The sequence below is a fragment of the Electrona antarctica genome, assembly GCF_951216825.1.
Source record: "Electrona antarctica genome assembly, chromosome: 16".
In the NCBI taxonomy this organism is placed as follows: Eukaryota; Metazoa; Chordata; class Actinopteri; order Myctophiformes; family Myctophidae; genus Electrona; species Electrona antarctica.
The window spans coordinates 3,181,045-3,200,055 of NC_136797.1; the positions used below are offsets into that span (position 1 = coordinate 3,181,045).

Here is a 19,011-nt window from a genome sequence, read left to right on the forward strand (position 1 = left end):
ACAGTGGAGTCAGTACTGCTGTATGGGGCCGAGACATGGACCCTCACAGTGGAGTCAGTACTGCTGTAAGGGGCAGAGACATGGACCCTCACAGTGGAGTCAGTACTGCTGTAAGGGGCAGAGACATGGACCCTCACAGTGGAGTCAGTACTGCTGTAAGGGGCCAAGACATGGACCCTCACAGTGGAGTCAGTACTGCTGTATGGGGCCGAGACATGGACCCTCACAGTGGAGTCAGTACTGCTGTATGGGGCCGAGACATGGACCCTCACAGTACAACAGGAAAAAGCCCTGGATGGACTCTACACAAGAATGCTACGAATGGCACTAGCTGTCACATGGACGGACCGCATCAGAAATGTGGACCTCTATGGGGACCTACCACGGGTCACGGACAAAGTCAGAGAGAGAAGCATGAGGCTGGCAGGGCACTGTGTCAGGCACCCAGAACTTGAGGCGAGTAAATTGACCCTATGGGAGCCAACCACAGGGCAAAGCCAGGAGGGGAAAGGAGTGTACCACCTATGGATAGACGTGCTGTGGCGCGACAACTTGGCTGACAACACTGCAGAGCTCAAGAACCTGATGTTGGATAGGAAAGGGCAGCGATCCAGGAATTGTTGTGTTGGCTAGACCTCACTCTCGCAGAAACTAACTAACTAATCAGTGAAGATAGGTTGAAAATGGGTGAATTCTTCCTTCAATTATTCCATACTAGCAGTAAACAGTAACAGGTATGAATGAATGCACTCTTCAGAACGATTAGGAATTAGGAGTGAAAGCGTCACAAGTGAAGCTGAGATTCAGGGAATTAAAAGGTAGTGTAAGAAGTTATATATTTTTATATAAGCTTTATATTGTGATAGCACTCATTTCTATAGTTTGTCCAGTAACAGCAGTCTTCCCATCTCTCCAGCTCAATTTCATCCAATCAGCAGAGAGAGAGAGAGAGAGAGAGAGAGAGAGAGAGAGAGAGAGAGAGGGAGAGAGAATTTCAGACTAGAAGGCTTTCGTACCTATTTTGTGCAAAAGCACATTATTGGCTATTTCCTCTACCATAAGCCCTCAATGAATTTAATTGAATTGAATTGGGCTATGGGTTTTAGTGCTAATTCGCTAATTTCCATCGCTCAAAAATCTATTTTTTTGTATATAGCCTCTCTTCATAATGTAAATAGTATCCCAAGCGGCACACTTTACTACTTATTTCGATGAAAATAAGCGAATTAGCACAAAAACCCAACCCCCATTGAGGGCTTATATTAGGGGAAATAGCCAATAATGCACTTTTGCACAAAATAACACCTGGACCTCTTTGGTGGGGACGTAACAACTACAAATAACACCTGGACCTCTTTGGTGGGGACGTAACAACTACAAATAACACCTGGACCTCTTTGGTGGGGACGTAACAACTACAAATAACACCTGGACCTCTTTGGTGAGGACGTAACTACAAATAACACCTGGACCTCTTTGGTGGGGACGTAACAACTACAAATAACACCTGGACCTCGTTGGTGGGGACGTAACAACTACAAATAACACCTGGACCTCTTTGGTGGGGACGTAACAACTAGAAATAACACCTGGACCTCTTTGGTGGGGACGTAACAACTACAAATAACACCTGGACCTCTTTGGTGGGGACGTAACAACTACAAATAACACCTGGACCTCTTTGGTGGGGACGTAACAACTACAAAAAACACCTGGACCTCTTTGGTGGGGACGTAACAACTACAAATAACACCTGGACCTCTTTGGTGGGGACGTAACAACTACAAATAACACCTGGACCTCTTTGGTGGGGACGTAACAACTACAAATAACACCTGGACCTCTTTGGTGGGGACGTAACAACTACAAATAACACCTGGACCTCTTTGGTGGGGACGTAACAACTACAAATAACACCTGGACCTCTTTGGTGGGGACGTAACAACTACAAATAACACCTGGACCTCTTTGGTGGGGACGTAACAACTACAAATAACACCTGGACCTCTTTGGTGGGGACGTAACAACTACAAATAACACCTGGACCTCTTTGGCGGGGACGTAACAACTACAAATAACACCTGGACCTCTTTGGTGGGGACGTAACAACTACAAATAACACCTGGACCCCTTTGGCAGGGACGTAACAACTACAAATAACACCTGGACCTCTTTGGTGGGGACGTAACAACTACAAATAACACCTGGACCTCTTTGGTGGGGACGTAACAACTACAAATAACACCTGGACCTCTTTGGTGGGGACGTAACAACTACAAATAACACCTGGACCTCTTTGGTGGGGACGTAACAACTACAAATAACACCTGGACCTCTTTGGTGGGGACGTAACAACTACAAATAACACCTGGACCTCTTTGGTCGACTCACCCCTGTTATTGAACAAATATAATATAGCAATGATTGCCATCACCATAGAGCTATTTAACACTTAATAGAACCCTTACGCCACCTTTACAAAGCTCTCAAACGGTGCTCAGTGACAGAACCTTCAGGGTTACAGTACAGTTAGTAAAGTGCTGACCACAACCAACATGGTACACAGTAGGGGTTGCACTAACTATTATTATTATTATTATTAATTTACTTAGGTCTTCCATCACCAATGATCCATACGACACTAACTAGTCACGTTTAACACATTTTGGGAGATCTACAAGATCTACAGGCACAGAGTGCCGCGCTACGAGCTTGTAGATCTGCTATTGTTGAAAAATTGTTAAATGTGCCTCAAATCTTTGAGTACAGTATATATAGTTTTTTAACTAAAATCTTTGCTTCTGGGTGGAGGGTCCCTCGGACAACATATGTTCAGATGGGGGTCGGCGGCCGATTACATATAATTTTTGGGGTCCTTGACATGAAATATTGAGCACCACTGATATAGAAACGTTTTTCAGAAAATGATTTAGAATACATTTTTTAAATTTCGATGTCAGGCCTTTAAAACCGTATGTAGGACGTCCCCCCCCCCTCTCTGCCCTCGGATGATTTACATTTCAGCTCCAAGACATGTTTTTGTACCGACGGGTTTAAACAAGCGTTTCTCAGTGCAACCTCTAGTATACAGTAATGAGTAAGAAGCAAAAGATTAGTTCAAAATTAGGTTGAAAATTTGAGTACCTTCATTCATTCATAAATGGAATAATAATAATAATAATAATGACGACAATCCCAACAACAATAATCATCATAACAACAAACCAGCCCAAGTTTCCCCAGTGTTTGATCAAGGCAATCAATCCCAGCCCTCTGCAACTCAGCAGCAAGCCCCCCCCCCCCCCCCCCCCCCCCCCAAAAAAAATAGTCAATTAATTAATGAAACCGTTAATTAGACAGTTAGCCCTGCTGTGTGAAATGAGTTAGCGAAGAGTGCAGAAGCATCCGAAGAAAGAGCAAAGGCTAAACGTGGTGGAAAGTCCATGTCGACTCGTCGTGTACCAACATACTTTTTTTTTATATATATAATTTTTATCCCACGATTTTTGTAACCCATCTTTTCACCCCTGTGTCAATTATCTAATGTGATCCTGGGCTCTACACACCCTCCGCCAACCTGGGGAGAGCAACGGACTTGAACCCGCCCACCCTTTTTTCCCCTCACTGTATGTTTCTTTTCCCTTTTTACCTCCTTTATGATGAATTCCTGTTCTGTTCTTTGACTACCGGTATATAGAAGTGTCTATTTGTACGTCTCTAAATGTTTTGATGAATTGAACAAGGTGGACCCTCTTGTAAACAAGTGTAATGCTTAATTGGGTCGTCCACTCACAGTTAACAGTCTTTGTATTGAGTTTGTGCTTGAAATGTAGCCTACTGTAATTCTGCAAACTGTTAATAAATATTTCAATCAATCAATCAATCCTTCATGCCTGAGTGTCCAAGTTGCTCCTTTACACCTGACAGGGGGGAGTTTCCCTGGTTGGACGTAGCGCGTGGAAGGAACACGTTATTCCGACCAGTTCCTTTTCCCGCCATCAGGCGCCCCAGCTGGCCAGGGGGAGGCAGTTTAGAGACCAGGATTACTGCATGTTTTTTGTGAGGGTACCTACCCTAGGGGACACGGGGAGAACATGCAAACTCCACACAGAAAGGCCCTTTCGCCAACCAAAGTACCAAAGTACTTTTAAAACACTTCTTGGGTCAGAGTAGCTTGATTCAATATTTAGACGTGTGATATTAATTTGAAGCCCATTGAACATCAAACTCCACGTGTTGACCTATATATTCATACATCCATCTTCAACCGCTTATCCGTAGTAGGGTCGCGGGGGCAACAGCTCCACCAGAGAGCTCCAGACTTCCCTCTCCAGAGCAACATTAGTGACTTCCTCCTGGGGGGATCCCAAGGTGTTCCAAGGCCCAGTGAGTCGATGTGTTTCCTCCAACTGAGCCTTGGTCTGCCCCGGGGTCTCCTCCCAGTGGGACGTGCCTCGAGGACCTCCCTAGGGAGACGCCCGAGAGGCATCCTAACCAGATGCGTCGAGAACCTCTCTAGGGAGACGCCCGAGAGGCATCCTAAACCAGATGCCCCGAACCACCTAAGATGGCTCCTTTCCAGGCAAAGAAGCAGCGACTCTACTCCGAGTCTCTCTCGCGTGACTGAACTTCTCACCCCATCTCTAAGGGAGATGCCAGCCACCCATCTAGAGGAAAACTAATTTTGTCCGCTTGTATTCGGGCCTTATTCTTTCGGTCATGATCCACACTTCATGAGCATATTAGGCGAAGACCTTATATAATCATAGACGAATTAAACATGACTTTCCACGCATTTGTCCCCGCTATACTTTTGCTCCTTCTTAGCGGCCCCAGAGAAAAGACATGGAAAGAAATGCAGCTTGCGTGGAGGTTAATTTGAAGCTAATTAATGTTCAGCGATGAGAACAGAAAAAACTAAACGAAAAAAAAAAAACATTTACCACTGAACTGAGGTCACTCTAATGGAGAAAATAAAATACAAGACATCATAAAACATGAATGAAGTTACATGCCAATGACAAATGAATGACCGTGAATGAATAATCTGCATTACACACAGTACAAAATGCTATATGCAAATGAAAGAAAATTAAAGAAATGTGGGGGGTAAAAAAAGCTAAATGTCTTTGCCTTTGGAAAAACCCTGTATGTCCAACTGTGGGGATTGAAAAGATGCTCTCACTGTGATGTTTTCTTTTCTTCGTAAAACATTGCCTTTGGCCCATTTAGACGCATATGTGTCACTTCATAGCTTTAAACCATTATTTTAAACTTTAGCTGTTGAAAAATAGCAATTATACCACAGGTCGTTTCGAGGAAGCAATCTGATTGGTTGAAACAGCCTTCTAGCCGTGGGTTAAACCAGCACCATTCACCACCTAATCAAAACAAAGAATTCAGCTGCTCTGTTCTCCCAGAGCGCTAGCAAACTCGGTGGCTAGGCTAGCTAGTTTCTTGGGACATTTGTGGTCATAGTGACTACATCTGTCATTAAAAAAATATATTCTTTCAGCGATTTTCTTAGTTTTAAGGGTAACTGTTGTATAATTGCAATATTACACTCGAGGGTGTGGGTTAACGTGATTATTGCCACTTCAGTGATGCTTGCGGAACTCGACTTCGTCTCGTTCCTCACCGCATCCCTGTCGTGGCAATAATCACGTTAACCCACACCCTCTCGTGTAATATTGCTTAATTCTAAAACGGTTAGTCCTTATCTCACCGATAATCCACACATTCAATCACTTCATATAATTCCCAGCTGATCTGTAGCTGTACTGGGGAAGGGGAGCGCTTGATTGCCTTACAAGCCCATTCCGTGCGGGCGTCTCTAAGCTCATATGACTGTGAATGTGTCCCTGGAACAACATGTTTTCAGATGGGGGTCGGCGACCAAATACATAATGTTGGGGCTCCTTCACATGAAATAGTTTGAGCACCACTGCTGTAGACAGTGGCCTTGTGGTTAGAGTGTCCGCCCTGAAACTGGGAGGTCGGGGGTTCGATCCCCGGGCCGGGTCATACCAAAGACTGTAAATATGGGACCCAACGCCTCCCTGCTTGGCACTCAGCATCAATGGGTTGGACTGGGGGGGTCAAATCAACTAATGATCCCCGAGTGCGGCGCACGCTGCAGCTCACCGCTCCAAGAGAGATGGGTCAAATGCGGAGAACAAATCAAACTAATCATACGACTTTGAAACAAAACTGTCATGATTGTTTGTACAATCTGGTCTCAGGTCTCCATGGTGTGGCGGGGGTGGGCGACGTTGACCATGGAGAGAAGCACCTGGACATACGTGGTCTCAGGTCTCCATGGTGTGGCGGGGGTGGGCGACGTTGACCATGGAGAGAAGCACCTGGACATACGTGGTTTTAATCTGGTCTCAGGTCTCCATGGTGTGGCGGGGGTGGGCGACGTTGACGATGGAGAGAAGCACCTGGACATACGTGGTTTTAATCTGGTCTCAGGTCTCCATGGTGTGGCGGGGGTGGGCGACGTTGACGATGGAGAGAAGCACCTGGACATACGTGGTTTTAATCTGGTCTCAGGTCTCCATGGTGTGGCGGGGGTGGGCGACGTTGACGATGGAGAGAAGCACCTGGACATACGTGGTCTCAGGTCTCCATGGTGTGGCGGGGGTGGGCGACGTTGACGATGGAGAGAAGCACCTGGACATACGTGGTTTTAATCTGGTCTCAGGTCTCCATGGTGTGGCGGGGGTGGGCGACGTTGACGATGGAGAGAAGCACCTGGACATACGTGGTTTTAATCTGGTCTCAGGTCTCCATGGTGTGGCGGGGGTGGGCGACGTTGACGATGGAGAGAAGCACCTGGACATACGTGGTCTCAGGTCTCCATGGTGTGGCGGGGGTGGGCGACGTTGACGATGGAGAGAAGCACCTGGACATACGGGGTTTTTCCATACTACTCTATATTAGAAAACGTTCCCAAAAGGCAGAATGTAAACGTGACTGACAACATGAGGCATGTTATTAATGCAATGCAGTGGTTCTCAAAGTGGGGCCTGATGAGTGTAGCAAAGAAAAAGCTAACTATTTCTATGAAAAAAAAAAAAGGGAAATGCAATAATCTTTCGAAGTCATTTTATGAACAAATGAAACAATGTAATGTAAGAAATTTCATAAATTAGAAAACAAATCAGTTGTTCAAGAAGTATATTGAAAATAGCCGATCTACAAGCTCACAACGTGCCGCGGAACGTTGTGAGCTTGTAGATCTGCTATTTTCACTAGTTTGGCTCCCCCGGGGGAAAAAGGTCTAATTTCTCTTGAGCTAAAAAAAAAGAAAAAGTTTGAGAACCACTGCTTTACAGGGTAACTGTGGAATAATATTATTACCTAAGTTTAAAACAAATTATTTCTTCCACCAGTGTTGCCAGTCAAGACTTCATAATAACAGCCCCTATAGAGCGTCGCAGTCCCGCCCCTTACCATGGACCAGGAAATGAATCCCAATGCATTTTTCCTCCTAGACATTTCGAAAAGTATTTATTTAAAGACCTTTTAAGCGTCGTACGAAGCCAACTCGAGTCGTGACAAATCATGACAACACACACAATATTTTGGACCAAACAAATAATTACATAGAAGAAAAACAACAAAAAAAGTGTTGTAACCTGCCCGTTTTTTTCTACTTTCTAATTCTTTGTTTGGCCGAAAAATTGTGTTTGTTGTCATGATTTGTCACGACAAGAGTTGGCTTTGTCCGCGGCGTAAACGTCTTTAATCCATTGAGACCTGGAACACATCCATGTCACGTTAGCATTTAACCACATTAACCATTAACCCATTTTGGGCGGGAACCCCTTTTGGTGTTTTAAATATTATGTTATAATTTAGCTATTGAAAAATAGCAGATCTACAAGCTCATAGCGCGCCACCGAGTGGCGCGCTATGAACTTGTAGATCTGCTATTTTTGAAAAATCGTTAAAATGTGCCTCAAATCTTTCCGAAAATTGTCACGATTTAGAAAACTTTTTTTTTTTAAATTTCGACGTCAGGCCTGAATGGGTTAAATAAATACTTTCTGAAATGTCTATGAGGAAAATGAACGGAGAATCATTTCCTGGGCCACGCTCTATAACGTACACATAACAACACATTATAACGCTTACCTCTGCGTTGTAGAACTTGGTCTTCACGTCCAGCGGCTTCAGGACCTGCTTGAGAATAGATTGTAAGCTAAAGGCCGGTGTCGGTGGTTTCTCAACGCTTTCCTCCATTCAAAAAAAAAAAAGGCAACAAAAAACAAATAAAAAATAAAAGTACAAAATGTACAGTGTCTAGTTTAATGTCCTCTTATTAACGTCAGGAGATCCTGTCCAAAGAAAGACCATACAAATGAAAGTGTAGAACTCAACGAAGGAGTTCCACCGTTTCATCTGTCTACGAGGTTAAGTTCTCCACACTGAGTGCAGTGTGTGTGTGTGTGTGTGTGTGTGTGTCTCTCTCTCTCTCTCTCTCTCTCTCTCTGTGTCTCTCTCTGTGTCTCTCTCTCTCTCTCTCTCTCTCTCTCTCTGGCCGGTCGCACAAAGCCCATAGCTTGTATGCTAATTGGTTTTTCGCTCTATTGTAGACTTGTGACATTTCTCAGACTGCTATCATCAACACATGCTGCTCTAGTCTGAAAGCCTCCGTCCTCGGTAAATAAACTTTTCCCCGAGCAAGTCTGTCCTTTCCTTGCTCGGGACTCGGAAACCTGTCTCTCTCTGTGTGTGTCTCTCTCTCTCTCTCTCTCTGTGTCTCTCTCTCTCTCTCTCTCTCTCTGTGTCTCTCTCTCTCTCTCTGTGTCCCTCTCTCTCTCTCTGTGTCTCTCTCTCTCTCTCTCTCTGTGTGTCTCTCTCTCTCTGTGTCTCTCTCTCTCTCTCTCTCTGTCTCTCTCTCTCTCTCTCTGTGTCCCTCTCTGTCTCTCTGTGTCTCTGTGTCTCTCTGTCTCTCTGTGTCTCTGTGTCTCTCTCTCTCTGTCTCTCTCTCTCTCTCTCTCTCTCTCTCTCTCTGTGTCTCTCTCTCTCTCTCTCTCTCTGTGTCCCTCTCTGTCTCTCTGTGTCTCTGTGTCTCTGTGTCTCTCTCTCTCTCTGTCTCTGTGTCTCTCTCTCTCTCTGTGTCTCTGTGTCTCTCTCTCTCTCTCTGTGTCTCTGTGTCTCTCCCTCTCTCTGTGTCTCTGTGTCTCTGTGTCTCTCTCTCTCTCTGTGTCTCTGTGTCTCTCTCTCTCTCTCTGTGTCTCTCTCTGTCTCTCTGTGTCTCTGTGTCTCTCTCTCTCTGTGTCTCTGTGTCTCTCTCTCTCTCTCTGTGTCTCTGTGTCTCTGTGTCTCTGTGTCTCTCTCTCTCTCTGTGTCTCTGTGTCTCTCTCTCTCTCTCTGTGTCTCTCTCTGTCTCTCTGTGTCTCTGTGTCTCTCTCTCTCTGTGTCTCTGTGTCTCTCTCTCTCTCTGTGTCTCTGTGTCTCTCTCTCTCTCTCTGTGTCTCTGTGTCTCTCCCTCTCCCTCTGTGTCTCTCTCTGTCTCTCTGTGTCTCTGTGTCTCTCTCTCTCTGTGTCTCTGTGTCTCTCCCTCTCCCTCTGTGTCTCTCTCTGTCTCTCTGTGTCTCTGTGTCTCTCTCTCTCTGTGTCTCTGTGTCTCTCCCTCTCCCTCTCCCCTTTCCGTTTACTTTTCATTTGTATTATATTCAAATACAATTGAGGCTCAGGAATGCAACAACAACTAAAAGGTATCCATGCGCTTCATGGCACGTGGAATTGATAGAAAATAAAGTCATAGTTTTGGGTTAACTATCCCTTTAAAGGAGAATTCCATGCTAGAAGGCTTTCTTACCGTTATTTGTAGTTGTTACGTCCCCATCAAAAGGTCCAGGTGTTATTTTGTGCAGAAGCGCATTATTGGCTATTTCCCCTAATAATAAGTCAATGAATTGAGGACTTATTTGTTTTGTATATATCCTCTCTTCATAATGTAAATAGTATCGCAAGCGGCACACTTTACTACTTATTTCAATGGAAATAAGCAAATTAGCACAAAAACCCAACCCCCATTGAGAGCTTATATTAGGGGAAATAGCTTTTGCACAAAATAACACCTTGACCTCTTTGGTGGGGACGTAACAACTACAAATAACACCTGGACCTCTTTGGTGGGGACGTAACAACTACAAATAACACCTGGACCTCTTTGGTGGGGACGTAACAACTACAAATAAAGGTAAGAAAGCCTTCTGGCATGGAATTCTCCATGTGCATGTGCAACCTTTTCTGTTTCCAGAGGTACAATCCGCAGACACATCCTTTGCTGTTCCACACTTTGCATAAACTCTGCCTCAACTCCGTCTACCCGATGTGGTTAAAAATAACGTTTTGTTCATCAAACACAACAAGTTCTGGATTGTGTCGTCTGAGCTCCTCTGATGCAACCTGACAGGAGAACGTCGTTCAAGCAGTGACAACAACAATAATGCAGTAACAACTCACCTGGAATTTGAAGAATTTTCGGAAGTAGAGTTTCTCCCCGTACTGAGTCGTGTAACTGACTGCACACACCAGGCTAACGAGTGGAGAAAGAGAACGGAGTTTAGCGCGACAAAAATATGTTGGGTTTATATTTGAACACTCTGTGTGTTTATATCAGTGGTTTTCAACCCTTTTCATATCAAGGTCCATCATTAATTCGGCATCTGCAGCCACGGAACCACCATTTGTGACCAGATTTGACTGAGGGACTGCCATTGGATTTGACTGAGGGACTGCCATTGGATTTGACTGAGGGACTGCCATTGGATTTGACTGAGGGACTGCCATTGGATTTGACTGAGGGACTGCCATTGGATTTGACTGAGGGACTGCCATTGGATTTGACTGAGGGACTGCCATTGGATTTGACTGAGGGACTGCCATTGGATTTGACTGAGGGACTGCCATTGGATTTGACTGAGGGACTGCCATTGGATTTGACTGAGGGACTGCCATTGGATTTGACTGAGGGACTGCCATTGGATTTGACTGAGGGACTGCCATTGGATTTGACTGAGGGACTGCCATCGATTTGACTGAGGGACTGCCATTGGATTTGACTGAGGGACTGCCATTGGATTTGACTGAGGGACTGCCATTGGATTTGACTGAGGGACTGCCATTGGATTTGACTGAGGGACTGCCATTGGATTTTTTTTTAAATTTTCGTTTTTTTCATGTCATATGAAAGCAGGGAATCATAGCTTCAAATTGACATATTATTGGTTGTTCAGTTTGACCCTCCAGTTTTGGAGATATGGCTTATAGAGTAATGTCTTGCAGAAAATGACATTTAGCCTCTCAGACCCATTTGATCCACGGACCACCATTTGATGACATTTAGCCTCTCAGACCCATTTGAGCCACGGACCACCATCTGATGACATTTAGCCTCTCAGACCCATTTGAGCCACGGACCACCATTTGATGACATTTAGCCTCTCAGACCCATTTGAGCCACGGACCACCATTTGATGACATTTAGCCTCTCAGACCCATTTGAGCCACGGAACCACCATTTGATGACATTTAGCCTCTCAGACCCATTTGAGCCACGGACCACCATCTGATGACATTTAGCCTCTCAGACCCATTTGAGCCACGGACCACCATTTGATGACATTTAGCCTCTCAGACCCATTTGAGCCACGGACCACCATCTGATGACATTTAGCCTCTCAGACCCATTTGAGCCACGGACCGCCATCCGATGACATTTAGCCTCTCAGGCCCAAAACTAATGAATATTGTTGTCGTCGTATGACATCATAAAGACACAGGTGATGACATCGTTATGACATCATAAAGACACAGATGATGACATCGTTATGACATCATAAAGACTCACATGTGCGTTCCGATCTCCTTGACTTCGTGGTGGATGACGTCATCGATGCAGCTCTCTGGCTTCAGCTCAGTGACGGTGGAGTTAGACGCCGAGAGGTTGAGCCTCTGGGAGCTGGTCTGGAGGTCAGCCTGCAACGCACGCACGCGCACACGCACACACGCACGCACGCACACACGCACGCACGCACGCACGCACGCACGCACACACACACACACACACACACACACACACACACACACACACACACACACACACACACACACACACACACACACACACACACACACACACACACACACACACACACACACACACACACACACACACACACACACACACACACACACACACACACACACACACACACACACACCCTATCATCATTCCATCATCTCAGAATCTTTGGACAACTGAAACATTTTCTAAATATGAATTTAACCCATTCATGGCGGGAACCCCTTTTGGCGTTAGCATTATGTTATGCTTTAGCTATTGAAAAATAGCAGATCTACAAGCTCGTAGCGCGCCACCGAGTGGCGCGCTACGAGCTTGTAGGTCTGCTATTTTTGAAAAATCGAAGAACCACTGAAATAGAAACATAGCTTTTTCAGAAAACTGTCAGGATGTAGAAGATATTTTTAGAATCTGATCTCAGGTCAACATGGGTTAAGCACATGCTACTTCTGTCACATTTTCAGTTGTAGTGTTAAATGTCACTCTGGCTTCAGTGGGAGAGCCAACGTAATGTTAATGAGAACGTACCTTCACCAGAACGTACCTTCACCCGAACGTACCTTCACCAGAACGTACCTTCACCAGAACGTCGTACCTTCACCAGAACGTACCTTCACCAGAACGTACCTTCACCAGAACGTACCTTCACCAGAACGTACCTTCACCAGAACGTACCTTCACCAGAACGTACCTTCACCAGAACGTACCTTCACCAGAATGTCCTTCACAATCTGGATGCTGTCGTTGTGAACACTGATGTAACTGGAGAAGGTCTCGCCAAGGAAGATGTTTCTGTTGAAAACACACATTATTTGAGATTGTGATATCATAAAAATTTGACAAACAAATGTGTCCAGTGGCTGATCCATACATCGATTGGCCAATGTAACAATGTATTTTTATTATTTATATCAGACGGAGATCACCGTCAAGTTCAAGTGCACGGTCAGTTGCCCGAGACGGAGATTGATAAAAACGACGGAGATTAATGATATCAAAACCGATCGCATCGCTCCACAGCCTAGGAGCGCTTGTTGCCCGATCCTCCACAGCCTAGGAGCGCTTGTTGCCCGATCCTCCACAGCCTAGGAGCGCTTGTTGCCCGATCCTCTGTGTTGCACAACAGTGACACGTCATCGAAAATGTTCCTTGGCTGTTTAGAGGACGACAACGAAAATCTTAAAACGTTCATAACTCGCGATCTAAATCATCCCGCCTAATTATAAAAAAAGATCCTGTGTTAGACGGCGGTCCAGTCGCTAGTCGCGATAGATTTATTCTTACCTCCCGTTGTTGTCGATCGACTCTAGAGTGGTGTGGCTATTGTTAGCTGCTACACACACATTCACAACAACTTCCGGTCCGCCGGTAAAAGTGGTCCGGGCGCTATAAACGATGGGCACATTTTATTAATGGCTTAAATAGGCCCGGGCCCTCAAGGTGTTAAGTGTCGAAACACTCTAAGAAGGTTGGGGACCACCTGACGACCTCTCATCAACACTCTAAGAAGGTTGGGGACCACCTGACGACCTCTCATCAACACTCTAAGAAGGTTGGGGACCACCTGACGACCTCTCATCAACACTCTAAGAAGGTTTGGGGACCACCTGACGACCTCTCATCAACACTCTAAGAAGGTTTGGGGACCACCTGACGACCTCTCATCAACACTCTAAGAAGGTTTGGGGACCACCTGACGACCTCTCATCAACACTCTAAGAAGGTTGGGGACCACCTGACGACCTCTCATCAACACTCTAAGAAGGTTTGGGGACCACCTGACGACCTCTCATCAACACTCTAAGAAGGTTTGGGGACCACCTGACGACCTCTCATCAACACTCTAAGAAGGTTGGGGACCACCTGACGACCTCTCATCAACACTCTAAGAAGGTTGGGGACCACCTGACGACCTCTCATCAACACTCTAAGAAGGTTTGGGGACCACCTGACGACCTCTCATCAACACTCTAAGAAGGTTGGGGACCACCTGACGACCTCTCATCAACACTCTAAGAAGGTTGGGGACCACCTGACGACCTCTCATCAACACTCTAAGAAGGTTGGGGACCACCTGACGACCTCTCATCAACACTCTAAGAAGGTTGGGGACCACCTGACGACCTCTCATCAACACTCTAAGAAGGTTGGGGACCACCTGACGACCTCTCATCAACACTCTAAGAAGGTTGGGGACCACCTGACGACCTCTCATCAACACTCTAAGAAGGTTGGGGACCACCTGACGACCTCTCATCCAGGCCAAGGCTTTATCCATTAAAACATTTAAAAGATAAAAGAATAAAGATTATTATCGCATCTTTGATGTATTTACAAAACTTATATTACCCAAAGTTCTGAGGTAACGTTAACATCTCTCCTAGCATTAGCGATTCGGCTCCTTTAATAGTGGACGGGTCCTCCTTCATGAGCCGATCAAACACATCCCCTGTGAACACACAGAACACATCATAGGTAGTTAAACAACTAGTCGACTAGGCAACTAGTCAACTAGTAAAAATGTGAAGTGAGTGGTGCAACTCCGTGTGGGGGTGCCCGGGGGGGGGGGGGGGGGGATGGGGGGGTGTTCCAGACCCACAGGAACGCACCCAGGGTGCCGGTCCGATTCGGGCGAGCCGCCCCGCGTCCGAAACGGTTGGGAAATGACAGTTACCGTGTGGGGGTCCCTCTACTGTACCCTCTACTGTACTGTACTGTACTGTCACTGTACTGTACTGGCACACCCGAAATCACCATATATACAGTTAATATGTGCGTGTGTGTTTGTGTGTGTGTTAGGTTGCGCACAGGTGGTGAAAAACAACCATGTTGTTTTCGTGCTCAGACGCACCCAGCCACCCAGCCACCCACCCACAGCTCCGTAAGGGAGTGGTTGCACCACTCAAAAATGACTAGAATTGAATGCCCTACTTTCTACGATTATAATTGGTACTAAAGGTGCCAACTACGTACATGTTCGTAGACAACCGTATACTCCATATATGAAAACGGCGACCGTCAAATCGAATGAGTTAACCCATTTAGACCTGGGAACAGATTCTACAAATGCCATGTTTTCAGAAAAACCTTTTACCATTTATATATCACCAAAAATATATGTAATTGGCCGCCGACCCCCATCTGAAAATATGTTGTTCCAGGGACCCTCCTCCCAGAAGCAACGATTTGAGTTAAAAAACGTTCGCTGTGAAAGAATATATATTCAAAAAACGACATTTTCACAATTTTTCAAAAATAGCAGATCTACAAGCTCGTAGCGCGGCACCGAGTGCCGCACTATGAGCTTGTAGATCTGCTATTTTTCCATAGATAAAGTATAACATAATAAAACACCAAAAGGGGTTCCCGCCCCAAAATGGGTTAAAACGAACACCATAAGTTCCCTGCATCTAAATTTGGGAGCTGGATCTAACACAATCAAAGGTCATATGATGATGGCTAATCTAATGGAGCTAATCTGCTGCCTCCTTGCTGTTTATTACCAAAACATAATGCAGATAATATAATAATATGACTCAGCAGCATACATACCTGCATAAACAGCTCTGGTCTGGAACTATTGTGATAATACCAGGATATACAGCTCTGGTCTGGAACTATTGTGATAATACCAGGATATACAGCTCTGGTCTGGAACTATTGTGATAATACCAGGATATACAGCTCTGGTCTGGAACTATTGTGATAATACCTGGATTTACAGCTCTGGTCTGGAACTATTGTGATAATACCAGGATATACAGCTCTGGTCTGGAACTATTGTGATAATACCAGGATATACAGCTCTGGTCTGGAACTATTGTGATAATACCAGGATATACAGCTCTGGTCTGGAACTATTGTGATAATACCTGGATTTACAGCTCTGGTCTGGAACTATTGTGATAATACCAGGATATACAGCTCTGGTCTGGAACTATTGTGATAATACCAGGATATACAGCTCTGGTCTGGAACTATTGTGATAATACCTGGATTTACAGCTCTGGTCTGGAACTATTGTGATAATACCAGGATATACAGCTCTGGTCTGGAACTATTGTGATAATACCAGGATATACAGCTCTGGTCTGGAACTATTGTGATAATACCTGGATATACAGCTCTGGTCTGGAACTATTGTGATAATACCTGGATTTACAGCTCTGGTCTGGAACTATTGTGATAATACCAGGATATACAGCTCTGGTCTGGAACTATTGTGATAATACCAGGATATACAGCTCTGGTCAGGAACTATTCTGATAATACCTGGATTTACAGCTCTGGTCTGGAACTATTCTGTTACAGGAGGACCCAATGAAGCTGATCACGGATTTATTTATTTATTAACCCATTTAGGCCTGACGTCGAAATTAAAACATAAAAAATGTTTTCTGAAATACCTATGTTTCTGTATCAGTGGTGCTCAATATTTCATGTCAAGGACCCCAAAAATGATATGTAATTGACCGCCAACCCCCCATCTGAAAATATGTTGCTCCAGGAACCCCTCAGAAGCAAAGATTTGAGTTAAAAACGTTCACTCTGAAAGAATATATATTCAAAGATTTGTGCCACATTTTCACGATTTTTCAAAAATAGCAGACCTACAAGTTCATAGTGCGGCACTCGGTGGCGCACTATGAGCTTGTAGATCTGCTATTTTTCAACAGCTAAAGCACAACATAATGCTTAAAACACCAAAAGGGGTTCCCGCCCAGAATGGGTTTTAATGTATATGCATACATTTTAAGATATTTATTTCACATCCATGTTTTAAACAAACAATAAATAGTAACAGAAAATAAACTTACCGAGGAACAATTTAATTCAGAGAAGTATTTAATTTATGAATTTAATACAGAGGACCCGAATGGAAACAAGTTTTTTTTTAATGTTATCCTTTGTCTAATAAAGTATTCAATCAATCAATCAGTCAATCAATCAATCGATCACAAATTTGAAAAACTATCTTTTTTGTGTCCATATCACTCGCCCAAAAAATAGTTCCATGTGATAGAGGGGTCAAAGTTGAACGAAAACCAGAGCAGAACTCCGACCACTCAGGCAATCAATTAATACAGTTGCAACCACTATATTAATGGTATTTCATACAGCTTAAAGGGACACTTCACCCTTTTTGCTAAAAAATATATGTTAATGACGTTTAGGAGCTTTAGAACACTTTCCTGGGGGTCTTTATGTGTGTAATATGTGGATTTAGATATTTTAGATTGTAGCAGTGAGCCCAGTGTCTCTGATGTCATGGACACTGGGCTCACTTACTTCCTGGACTACATGTTGTCTCAGTAAGACAGCCATCCCCCTATTCACAAGGAGGAGCAGTGCACCAAAGTATTATGGGAATTGTAGTCCAGGAAAGAAGTGAGCCCAGTGTCCATGACATCAGAGACACTGGGCTCACTGCTACAATCTAAAATATCTAAAACCACATATTACACACATAAAGACCCCCAGGAAAGTGTTCTAAAGCTTCTAAACGTCATTAACATATATTTTTTTGCAAAAAGGGTGAAGTGTCCCTTTAAGTTCAACAAATCTGAACTATCCCTTTAAGAACCAATTTTCGTTTTTTCATGTCATATGAAAGCAGGGAATCATAGCTTCAAATTGACATATTGGTTGTTCAGTTTGGCCCACCAGTTTTGGAGATATGGCTTATAGAGTAATGTCTTGCAGAGAAACAGCGAGTTGAGAAAACAGGCCTGAAAGGTTCACTTCTGTGGACTCTAACATTACACCTAGCTACATGTTTAAGCATTTATTTCATATTTACATGTCTTCTGTGGACTAACATTACACCTATAGCTACATGTTTAAGCATGTATTTCATATTTACATGTCTTCTGTGGACTCTAACATTACACCTATAGCTACATGTTTAAGCATGTATTTCATATTTACATGTCTTCTGTGGACTAACATTACACCTATAGCTACATGTTTAAGCATGTATTTCATATTTACATGTCTTCTGTGGACTCTAACATTACACCTATAGCTACATGTTTAAGCATTTATTTCATATTTACATGTCTTCTGTGGACTCTAACATTACACCTATAGCTACATGTTTAAGCATGTATTTCATATTTACATGTCTTCTGTGGACTCTAACATTACACCTATAGCTACATGTTTAAGCATGTATTTCATATTTACATGTCTTCTGTGGACTCTAACATTACACCTATAGCTACATGTTTAAGCATTTATTTCATATTTACATGTCTTCTGTGGACTAACATTACACCTATAGCTACATGTTTAAGCATGTATTTCATATTTACATGTCTTCTGTGGACTAACATTACACCTATAGCTACATGTTTAAGCATGTATTTCATATTTACATGTCTTCTGTGGACTCTAACATTACACCTATAGCTACATGTTTAAGCATGTATTTCATATTTACATGTCTTCTGTGGACTCTAACATTACACCTATAGCTACATGTTTAAGCATGTATTTCATATTTACATGTCTTCTGTGGACTCTAACATTACACCTATAGCTACATGTTTAAGCATGTATTTCATATTTACATGTCTTCTGTGGACTCTAACATTACACCTATAGCTACATGTTTAAGCATGTATTTCATATTTACATGTCTTCTGTGGACTCTAACATTACACCTATAGCTACATGTTTAAGCATGTATGTCATATTTACATGTCTTCTGTGGACTCTAACATTACACCTATAGCTACATGTTTAAGCATGTATTTCATATTTACATGTCTTCTGTGGACTCTAACATTACACCTATAGCTACATGTTTAAGCATGTATTTCATATTTACATGTCTTCTGTGGACTCTAACATTACACCTAGCTACATGTTTAAGCATGTATTTCATATTTACATGTCTTCTG

The 19,011-nt window shown here is 43.8% G+C and overlaps 1 protein-coding gene across 2 annotated transcripts in view; it reads right to left on the reverse strand.

The window, feature by feature from the left end:
• trappc13 (trafficking protein particle complex subunit 13) overlaps positions 1-19,011 on the reverse strand; it is a 41,352-nt gene that overhangs the window by 14,540 nt on the left and 7,801 nt on the right. Inside the window, exons 3-8 of one of the 2 annotated variants that reach the window (XM_079524692.1) lie at positions 14,456-14,555; positions 12,814-12,898; positions 11,873-12,000; positions 10,486-10,558; positions 8,143-8,187; positions 4,944-4,961 (exon numbers count right to left, since the gene is read on the reverse strand). In XM_079524692.1, coding sequence (XP_079380818.1) covers positions 4,944-4,961; positions 8,143-8,187; positions 10,486-10,558; positions 11,873-12,000; positions 12,814-12,898; positions 14,456-14,555 — 449 coding nt within the window. Of the gene's footprint in view, positions 1-4,943; positions 4,962-8,142; positions 8,191-10,485; positions 10,559-11,872; positions 12,001-12,813; positions 12,899-14,455; positions 14,556-19,011 lie in introns of both variants that reach the window. The other variant, XM_079524691.1, reaches the window with a different exon arrangement.